The sequence below is a fragment of the Galeopterus variegatus genome, unplaced genomic scaffold (assembly GCF_000696425.1).
Source record: "Galeopterus variegatus unplaced genomic scaffold, G_variegatus-3.0.2 Scaffold4542, whole genome shotgun sequence".
Taxonomy (NCBI): domain Eukaryota; kingdom Metazoa; phylum Chordata; class Mammalia; order Dermoptera; family Cynocephalidae; genus Galeopterus; species Galeopterus variegatus.
This window is the reverse complement of record NW_007730653.1, coordinates 146,659-157,220: the sequence shown is the minus strand read 5'-3', so window position 1 is coordinate 157,220 and position 10,562 is coordinate 146,659. Positions and strand designations below refer to the sequence as shown.

The 10,562-nt window shown below is 53.8% G+C and overlaps 1 protein-coding gene across 1 annotated transcript in view; it reads right to left on the bottom strand.

Annotated features, from left to right (window-relative positions):
* Positions 1-10,078, bottom strand: part of TLX1NB (TLX1 neighbor) — a 27,809-nt gene extending 17,731 nt beyond the window's left edge. Inside the window, 4 exon segments of the mRNA XM_008587792.1 lie at positions 3,414-3,544; positions 3,547-3,773; positions 9,674-9,878; positions 10,066-10,078. Coding sequence (XP_008586014.1) covers positions 3,414-3,544; positions 3,547-3,773; positions 9,674-9,878; positions 10,066-10,078 — 576 coding nt within the window.
* Between the last annotated feature and the right edge of the window lie 484 nt (positions 10,079-10,562).

The window sequence follows — 10,562 nt, the reverse complement described above, 5'->3', positions numbered from 1 at the left end:
TGGGCTGGTGCTCAGACATGCATTTTATGTGGGGTGCACATGGTGAGGAAAAAGGCAAGACGACAAAATAGGGTATTTGGGCTCCATCAGTTTGCCACCATTGTTTTGCCTAACATGTCAAAATGTACAAATGTATTTTTAGTACCATGTGCTTTGGTCTGCAGGCTGTGATTGATGGGCTGGTGCTCAGACATGCATTTTATGTGGGGTGCACATGGTGAGGAAAAAGGCAAGACAACAAAATAGGGTATTTGGGCTCTATCAGTTTGCCACCATTGTTTTGCCTAACATGTCAAAATGTACAAATGTATTTTTAGTACCATGTGCTTTGGTCTGCAGGCTGTGATTCTGAGCTTCTCTTAGAATCTCTTTTCATCCCTGATTCCTCTCATGATGGGGTTTAGGCTGGGAGGGGTTCAGGACAGAGTGGGGGTTAGGGAGGGCTGAGGACTGTCTGCTCTGAACATCACTTGATAACAAAAAAACTACTGAAAAATTTTAATGGTCCTACAATAAAATGCCCATGCCAAATTGTCATGTGCTCCTAGGAAACATGAGCTCATAGAAGACTCTGAGGTCTGAGGGCATCTGGAGGCTTCCGAATAGAAAGTAGCCCCTTGGAGCAGAGATGTGTCAGATCTAGCCGTTACTTATCATTCTTCCTGGAAAAAAGGTCATGGAAGGGGTCAGGGAGGTAAGAAGGAGCTGAGGGGATGGGGAGGCCACCAGGGGTGTGTCTGGGTAGCTTGCTCATGACTGGGACCACCTGTCTCCCAGACTGGAGGCTGGGAAGTGTCTGCCCCACTGTCCCCCATTGCTCTGCCCTAAGTCCACCCCACCCCTTCCTACTGGCTGTCTGGGGGTCGGTGCTCAGAGGGAGTTGAGGTAATGTGGCTTTCATCTCCATTTCGTTTGGAGAGTGTGGGGTGAAGCCCCTGGCCTTGGTGCTGGGGGTTCTAGCATTAGGGGCAGATTTGCTGCCTGGTGGGTTGCACAGTCTTCTGGGCCAGTGGACCTGGAGTCTTTGTGCACTGTCCCCCTATCAGGGAGGATAGAAGGACAGGGCACAGCTCCCTCACTCTCCACTCCTGTCATCCCGGGAAGGGTCTCAGGCAGATCAATTGGGTGCCAGTTACTCTGTCCTATGATCTTCTTCCTTCCCTTTCCTCAGGTGACTATCGAGCCCTGCTGTGTGCAGGTCCAGAGCTGGATAAGCCCACTGCCCCGCTGCCTTTGGGTGAGTTCCAGCTGATATCAGCTCCCAGCCCCTGACGCCTTGGAATTCCCCACCAAAGCCAGAGCTCAGCCTCTGCCCCTATCCACCCAGCTTGGCCTCGGGCCCTCCCCAGGTGGGATCCTGTAGATGCTTCTAATGAAGTTCTCTCTGACTCTGTTCGGGGCACCCACCACCCGAGGAAAGGAGCAGCGGCCGGCCCTCAGCCCAGGCTGCTGACAGCAGCAATCCATCTCCATCACAGTAATGGCGTCCCCATTAATCGGCCATAAACTAATAAAGCAAGCACTTTCCACCCCTCACCCCCCCCCAACTTCATTAAGTCTTTAGTACATTAATATGTCTTACTTAGTGTCAGCTAAGCCTCTTTCTCCGTTTGGGGTGGAGCATGGTGGGGTGAGCGCCTTGCCCGGTGGGTGGGTGAACACGACCCCTCCACTGGCCCGGGTAGAGGGGCTGCTGCTGACTCAGGGCTGCCCACCGCCCCCTCCCTCCTCCTCCACCCGCTGCCTAGTTGAGGGGCCTGAGAGTCTGCAGAGGGGAGGAAGAACTGGAGGAATAGGAAAGCTGGGAGCAAGGGGCAGGAGGAAGAGGAGGAAAGGGGAGAGGAAAAGGAAGGAGGAAGACGGGATGGACCAGAGGAAGGGGGAGGAGAAGGGATGGGGGAGGAGCTGCACACCTCCAAATTAAATTTGTGATTCAGGCATCAGATGGGCCGACAGCCAGAGATTAATTCGACTGATCGAGTTATAAAGAGCGGGAGGCCTGGGTAATCAATCTTGCAGCTGTCAGGCCGACAGGCAGGAGTATTAACCTGGCGAGATGGCACATACCGGGGAGTTTTTCATTTCATTCACCCCAACTACGTCCCCAACCACCTCTGGCCCGTCTCTCCAAATAATAATAATTGTGGCTGTTAACGATGACAGAGACAGGACGAGGGGACCGGCTCCTCTGCCAGGGTCTCCTCTCCCGGAGCTCCACCCCCTGCTGTTTGATCACTGCCAGGAGGTAGAGAAAGTACCAGCTCTTGGCCCTCTTTGAGAGGTGGGAAAATTGAGCCAGAGACTCCAACAAGACCTTTAGACAGGCCAGAGGTGGAGCTGGGAAGATACTGTGAGATAAGGGACAGTGTCTTAGATTCTTCTCTCCTCTCAGGAAGAGTTGCTCCCCCAACCAGCTGGCTCAGCCCCCAACGCATTCACCTCTCGCCAAGGAAACTGGGATCAAGAAGGTCAGACTGATCTTCTCCTCTGGGCTCTTACCCCCTGGCCACAAACTTGAGCCCTGGGGGGTTGGTTGGGGACCCCATCCCTGGTGTCAGCCCCTGGGCTGGGGCAGCTGCTTTTGCTGGCAACCCCCTCCTCCCCACCTGACAATGTCAGTCCACACCTGGGGTGGGGGTGATGGGGTGTTCCCTGCAGAGACTTGTGGAAACACCATCCTTCGGGCAGAGAAGGGGTGGGGTGGGGGCACTGCCTTGAAATTGACACCTCTCTCAGCTTCAGCTAATTTTCACATCCTTCAAACCTGATATCTCTGTCCCTCTCCTTGCTCCAGGGAATGCAAGGAGAAGGCACATTGTGCATGTGCCCGGGTGTGCATGAGGGGGAGGGGGAGGTAGGTAAGAAGATGTGCTGGGGCACCTTTAGTGTTTACTGGGAGTGAGCCAGGACCTGGTCAGTCCTCTGAAATCATCATGCCAGGGTGGGCTACAGGTAGTGGAGGCCTTGAAGGGCTGAGGTGAGCAGATGTGAGTCATTTCCTCCTTTCTCAGTAAGAGCCAGGCACAGGGTTAGTTGAGGGGATTTTGGTCCCTGCATATTCTAACAATGTTACCTATTATTATTGTCATTATCATTACAATCATCATTACCAATCTAGGGACCACCCCACCCCTACAGACAGCAATACTATAACTTTCATTTATTGTGTTCTAAGTGCCAGAGATTTGCTGAGGGTTTTATATACATTGCTACTTTCATATTCACAAAAAGCCCTATGAAGCAAGTTCTATTTTCAGCCGCATTTTATAGATGATAAACTGAGGTTCAGAGAGGTTGGGAGGCTCGCTCAAGTTCACACAGCCAGAAAACAGTAAAGCCAATACTTGCTCCCTAGCCAGAGCCTCAGCAGAGGCTAACTTTTCCCCAAGGACTCCAAATTTCACTTCTCCTACCCTGGCCCATCCTCCACCAAGGTTCCACAGTGTCCACTGTTGGCTGATGGATCTCTCCAGCTGAGATTACCTGGGCACTAGATCCCTCTGGGTGTAAGGAGAGTGGGGAAGGTGGTGCTACTGTTTGTTTTGGGGTGTGGGGGTGAGGGGGTTGGGAGCAGGCGGGGGGAGGGAGCTGATGTCAGAGCACACTCATCCAGGGCAAAGGGAAGAATGGGGGTCCCAACTGGGGAGGCTCCCCAGTATTCTGTCCCAGAGTTACCCCAGGCAGTAGGATTTGCCCCCTCCCCAGGCCCTATGGCCTCTTGGGAAAGGAGAGGGTGCTGGCTTGCCCACCCCACCCGCCTCCCCAGGATTGAGCTGTTGGAGGGATGCTGGGTTTTGTGTGCTGGGGCAGGATTCTGACTTGGCTGGGCCTAGAGAGAAAACTCTTCCTCTCACCCCCTGACCCCAGCTGGGCTGGGCTAGAGGGAGCATTAGCGAAGTGGGCCCAGCTGGAGCGTCAGGAGTTGGAGGCTGGAGCCAGGCCAGACCCTCTCCCAGGCTCCCTGGGACCCATTTCAAGTGGCTGCTTCCAGGCTGGGCCAGCCTGGGGGAGGGGAGCAGGAACAGGGAGCCTGTTTCCAAGCAAAGGTTCAAGGGTCCCCTTTTCTGAGCCCTGCCCCTTTGCTCAGGGCAGCCACTGATCCCATCCTGTCAGTCTTGGTGTTCACTCCTTATCCGGGACCACAGCCGGGTGGAGGGACCCAAGTCCCTGGAGAATTTGTGTGCTTTCCCTGCCCCATCTTGAGGCAGCTCTTGTGCTCAGAGTGGGGATGGACGGAGATCCCAAGAACATACCCTCAGGGACCAGAATCCCCAGGTCTTAAGGTTTTGATCACTGGGGTGGCTGGGAGATTTAGCCTGTTGTGGCTGCTCTCTGCTCAGCCCATGCCCCATCCCACCAGCCTCTCATTCACACAGGATCCTGCATCAGGGCAGGGACAGAGTGTTGTCTGGTTTCTAGTCTCTCACCCTGTCAATGTTGATGTGGAATCACACCCCATGGGCTGTCTTATCACAATCATGACAATTGTCCTTTGTACCTTCTCTGTGCCTTAGTTTTCCATCTATAGGCAGTGAACAGAATTCTCTCCATGATGTCTGCCTCTTCTGCCTTAGGACGGGGAAGGCGGGTTGCTGGGGAAGAAGGGAGGAGAACCTTTTAAGGTAAATCACATAGAACACCTGTTTCAAAAGCTCGTCATCTCTCTGTGCCTCAATTTCTTCATGTGTGAAGTGGGAGAAATAACACCCACTTCCTCAGGTGTGGTGATGCCCAAGTGCAATGGCAGGGAGGGCTTAGCACTGTGTCTGGCCCATTGTGAGTGTTCAATAAATATTGGAAACGATCAGCCAAAGCAGGGAAGAACCTGGGGGTGTTGAGAGTGTGGCTTCGAGGGAGAGACTCTCCTTCCTCACTCTCAGCCTTCCCCACTTCCCAGCTCTCCGATCCCTCGATCCCTTGCTCTGTAACAAGCCCAGCCAGAGGCCCTCGACTGGAACATCCCCAGCTCTGAAGAACTCCTGGACAAGGCTGGAGAATGTTGGTGTGCTGGATGGGGTTGTGCTTGAGGAATGTGTGTTTCCACATTCCCGTTTTGAGAAAAGAGCTATTTGGACATCAGACAGGCTGTGTGTACATGAGTGTGCACACACACGTGTGTGTGGGCTCAATGGCTGGCACCGAAATACTTGCTGATTAATCTTTGTCTTTCACGTGCCCAGCCCTGGTCCCCAGGAAGTTCCAGGGCCTGAGCTGGTGTCCAATGGGCCTGAGGGGGCAGAATCAGGCCAGGAAGATGGATTTCCCTGTCCCCTCGGCCCTTACCCAGCAGGGAAGGGGAAGGCTGCTTCATTACATCTAATGGGATTATTGGGGGGGGACAGTAGTCATGGAGCATTAGCTGCTAATTGGGTCCATAATAAAGTTAATAAAGCTCTTATGGTCTTTGCCATTAAGTGTAATTAAGGGGGTGCTCTGTGGTGAGGAGGGGGGTGTTAGCAGGAAATGGGCACTGGGCTCTCACTGGCAAGAAGGCACCAGGACAGGAGCAGGTGACAGGGAAGCTGGCAGCCATGCCAAGGCCGGGAGCTGCACTGGCTTCTGGAGCCCGCCCCTGGCTGGGTTCCCTGGCAGGTCCTCTGGGGGTGGATGGAGTAAGATGGACAGGAAAGGAAGGGGGGGGGTCACCATGTGCTGGTCTTAGGAGTCCAGTGGGGGAATGATCAACTCCAGCCCAGATGCCCACACCCTTGAAGAGGCTCAGAACAGAGGATAAATGTCGACCCTGAGGAGAGCCGCCATGGACAAGCTATAAGCTTCAGGGCATGACTCTGGCTTGTGTTTGCCGTGTGACCCTGGGGAAGTTACATAATCTCTCTCAGCTTTGGTTTCCCTTCTGTGATATAAGGATAATAATTGCATGGTCATGAGGGTTCCAGAAGCTATGTGGTGGGAGGAAACTAGGTGAGTGACTGGTGCGGTTGCTCTTTTTATGAGCTTTTATTTATGTTACTGTGTGATGATACACGGAATGCTTGGTGAAGTCTTCCTGTATGTACAGAGCATGTAGATTGACCCCCCCATCCCACTTCTCCCTCTCATGGTGGTTTTTCCAGAGTTTTGGGGATACATTTATGTAATATAGATGTACATGGAGAAGCATAGTTATTTTTCTTTTTAACATAAATGGAATGGTATTTTTGTATTGTTTTGCAATTTGCTTTTTTCTCTTACCTTCATCTTTGTGGTCTTTTCATGCCAGTACATACAGGTCGCTTCGTTCTTTGTATTCTGCAGTACGGATGTACCATCATTTATTTAAACAATTACCAACTGATGAGCATTTAGATGTTTCCAGTATTTAGTCATCTAAACAATAGACCATGTTTGTATTATCGTTGTGTACTTGTGTATTTCTGCAAGCTAGATTTCTAGAAATTGAATAGTTGGGTCCAAGGGTATATGCATTTTATTTATTTTTGTATGTGTAATAAGTTTGTTTTTGAAAGGTAAAATATGTACAAAGTTTAAAAATTCAAAAAGTACAAAAGAGTATAACAGTAAAACTTTGTCTCCCTCCACTCCAGGCCCTCAGTTCCTCTTCTCACGGGCTACCATTGTTAACCTCTAGAAGATTTTTTCCAAGATATTTTCAAAGATATATGATTGTTTATTTGCATACTTTTTTCTTTCTCCTCCCCAAATGTTTGCATATTCTACCCTCTTTCCTGCACCTTGCTATCCTTATATCTTGAAGATCATTCTAGATTAGAAGATGCACATTGTTTTTTGAATGGCTGCATAGTCTTCTGTTGTATGCTTATGTTTTAATTATTTAGTTAGTCCCTGGATGGAAACCTCAATTGTGTCTAGTTTTTAGCTCTAGAAACAATCTATTTTTGCTGCAATAAATATCTTTGATATATTTCTTTGAACACAAGTGCAGCACATATATAGACAAACTCCTAGAAGTGGAATTGCTGGGTCAGATGACATGTTCACTGAAAATTGTGATAGATACTGCCAGATCGCACATCAAGGGGATTGCACCAGTCTACCCTCACTGCAAACCGCTGTAGGTGCCACCTCCAGCTGCTTAGCTGTAGCCGAGTCAGTTGTTCCCAGGCACACTTGTGGGTTTTTCTGGCAGCTCCTGGGATACAAGAGTCCCAAGGAGAGTGCACAGGACAGGGAGTGCAGCTTCCCCTGGAAGAGGCTGGGCGGGAGGGGAAAGGAGGAGCCCTCCCTTCTGTGCCTGAGAAAGCCACTGGGTAAACACAGTTGTCAGAGGGGTGGGAGAGTACAGGCAGGGTCAGGGGTTAATGCGGATGGAGCTACTGAAACACGCTGCAGAGCAAACAAAACAAGTTGGGGGAGGGGAGGGGCCAGCCCTCTGGGGGCTGGAGGGGGATGCACCAGCCAGCCTGGACTTGGCTCTTCCCCGGGCATCATGGGCACAGGTGCCGGGTTGCTGGGGACCTTGTCCTAGGCTGGGGCAGGGTAGGGGGGTAGCTTTCCCCTTCCTAAGGCCTCCCCAGCCCCAGCTGGCAGGGTGGGCCTGCTGCAGCCCTGCCTACCTCCAGGGCCCCTCCACAGGTAATCCTCCCCGGAGCCTCGTCTGGGAGGCTTTGTGAGGTATTAGAGGTGAGCCAGGCGGCGGGCCCTGGAGCCAGGCACAGCTTTTAGAGCATTCCTGGGCATTAGGCTCCCGGTCCCAGCCCAGCCTTGCCCTCACCCTACTGGGCCCCAGGGGCTTCTCTGCCTCAGCCACTCCTGGCCTAATTACAGGTGTCCATGTCGGGGTCAGCAGTGAGGTTAATTTGGGGCTTGTCCTGGGGTGGTCAGGGCTCATTAATGGAGTCCCAAGGAGTCCAAGGGATGAGCCGGGCAAACAGGGGATTAGGAGCTGAGGAAGACCATTGTGGGGGAAGGCTGGGTAGACAGGGCTGTGAGCGGGGCCCAAGGTGGGGTCAGCTCACATGGTCACCCACACAGGCGCTCGGACACAGACACAGCCGCGGGCCCACTCACCAGAGACACACATGGAATTTCATGCTCACACAGGCTCATACACAGAGACACACACACCCCGAGGACTTAGAACTGCTTCCCGCAAAACCTCAGGGTGTGCAAGGAGTGGGGACTTGTGGGGGATGAACCAGAGACTCTCTCCAGCCAGAAACTGGCTGCCCTTCCAGCCTCCTCCTGTGCCTGTCCCACCCGGCCAGGTCCATGCTGTTCCCTTCTTTTCTTTCAGCACCTCCTCCCACCCCGGGACTGGAATCCTGAAGCTTTGGCCTGCCTGTGGGTACAGTGACTGAGGGCAGGCTCCCCACCAGGCTGGGGGAAGGAGGGGTTGTTCCTTCACACCTCCCAGTCCAGCCTGGCCCAGAGGGTCCCTGAGCCCAGCTGTCAGCCCAGCTCCCAGAAGAACACAACCCCCCTCCCCCTGCCTCATGACAACCCTTGGGTTCTGAAGGGAGGCAGGGCCACACTGCATGGAGGTCACCGAGGAGGAGGAGGAGGAGGAGGAGGAAGAGGAGGAAGGAGCTGACAGGAGCCAGGGCTGGGAGGGGCAGGGGGAAATCACTTAACCCCAAAGCCGCCACTGGTCTTTGGAACCCCTGGCACTGATGGGGACCAGCTGGAGCTGGCTGAGGACAAGAGGCCCCAGTGTGGGAATCTGGGGAGGGGGCCTCCCAGGGCTTCCTGGGTCAGCTGGGAGGACAGCACCCGGAGCCTCCTTCTCCAGCCTGCCCCACTGCCACCAGCCCTCCCTAAGGTCTGGAGACAGGACCTGCTTCCCTGGCTCTGTTGCTAATGGGGAACTTTTTCCAGCATTAGCCACTCACCCCCACCCCAAGCTGGCTAATCATCCAATCCTAGCAGGGTGGAGGTGGCAGCACTGGGCAGGCAGGTAGGGGGCTCAGAAGCCCAACATTTGGTCTGGAAGAGTCAGATTTTCCCAAGGATGCCTCCTTCCATCCATGCCCCCTTCCAAGGCATTCCCTTGGCTAGTTTTTAGAGGTGACCCCAAGGGCAAGGTGACTCCCATCACAGAAATAACCACTACTCCATCCCACTAGCCTAACCTCATCAGTAACAGTGCCCACAAAGCCAGGCTGCCACCTGTTGTCACTCACCCTTGGTCCTAGGCATCAAGCATTCCCTTCCTGAACCCCCAGTCTCCCCCATGCCATCCCAGGACCCCCCACACACTCCAGACCCATAATTGAATATAAAGGCCCAGAAGCCAGACCAAACTGCCGCATTAATCACCAGCAACCTGGCAACTTCCTGCCATAGATCTTTCTCACACGTAAAATAGCTCATGTTAATCATTGCCGCTCATTTATTGTCTTCTCCGCCTTGTACATAAATTATTCACTATTGCCAGGTCGTGCGTAGGAATCCTGTAATGAGGCTTCCATCCTCCCATCTCCGAGGTGGATCCTCAGGACTGGGGTGCACCCAGCTGCAGGTGTTCACGGGTGTGCAAGGCACGGAGCCACAGGCAAGGGGATTGAGGGGATGGTGGGCAGAGGGGGTCCGGCTCCAGAGCACGTAAAGGAGCTCTTCAGCACCAGCAGCCGCTCCAGGGCTGGACAGGAGAGACAGGACGGAAGGTGGGGGAGGCTGTTGGGTGGCCTCTGAGCTTCCGGAGGCTCTGGGCGTGTAGAGCTGGGGGAGCCTCTACCTGGAGGTTCCTGCTCACCACCTGACTCTCCGGCCAATCAAGCCCAGCTTCGGGAGTTCCCGTCCCGGGAAGCAGGATGTGGGCGGGTCCGCGGGGTTAGGAGACCTGCCTCCCCCAGCGCCGTCCTGCCCCAGGGCCTGGGCCGCTCTCTCGGGCCACGCCTTCTCGGGCCTCGGGAGAAGGTGGTGGCAGTAGTTATGGCGATGTCCACCAGATGGCAGACCTAAAACCCAGGACGGCAGCTTGGAAAGGCAGGAGGCAGCACTTAGGTGAGGAGATGCCTCTGCAAAGGTGGGCTCTGCCAGGAAAGGGTGATAGGCAGTTGGCGGATATGGGATGGGGTCTTGCGGATTGGGGGAGCCCTTAGCCTCGGTGGGACCAGAGGACAGGACCCATTTCACACATCAAACCACACGGTGCCATCGTCAAATAGGATCGTCTCAGGAGAAGAACTGTGGGTGCAGAACTTTCTGGGATGTAGACAGTGGGACCAGGGAGGGGGAAGCTGCAGCCAGCTGGACTCCTCTGGCCTTGGTCCAGCTCCCCTAAGAACCAGCCAGCCTGTCAGAGCTCTCCTTCCCAGGCACAAATCCATCACTTCCCAATCCCTCTTTCTTGGCTGGGAGGCCCTGAGAAGCAGCCAAAACAGGAGTTTGGTGTAATATGGTCAGTGGGGTCCAGCCCATCACAGCCCTCAGGATTTGGAGCCTTTGCTGTTTTGTTGCAATACTATGAGTTGCTTGGACCCAGTAGACTTAAGGACCCCTGTCCCCCCACAGACCCTTCCTCCCTCCCCCACACGTAGAGTGGTGAGCTGCCCAGCCACACAAATGGATCCTCAGGTGCAGGAGGCTTCTGGCTTCAACACTGGGCTTTCCAAAGGGTCCCCAACCTGACACTTCTCCAA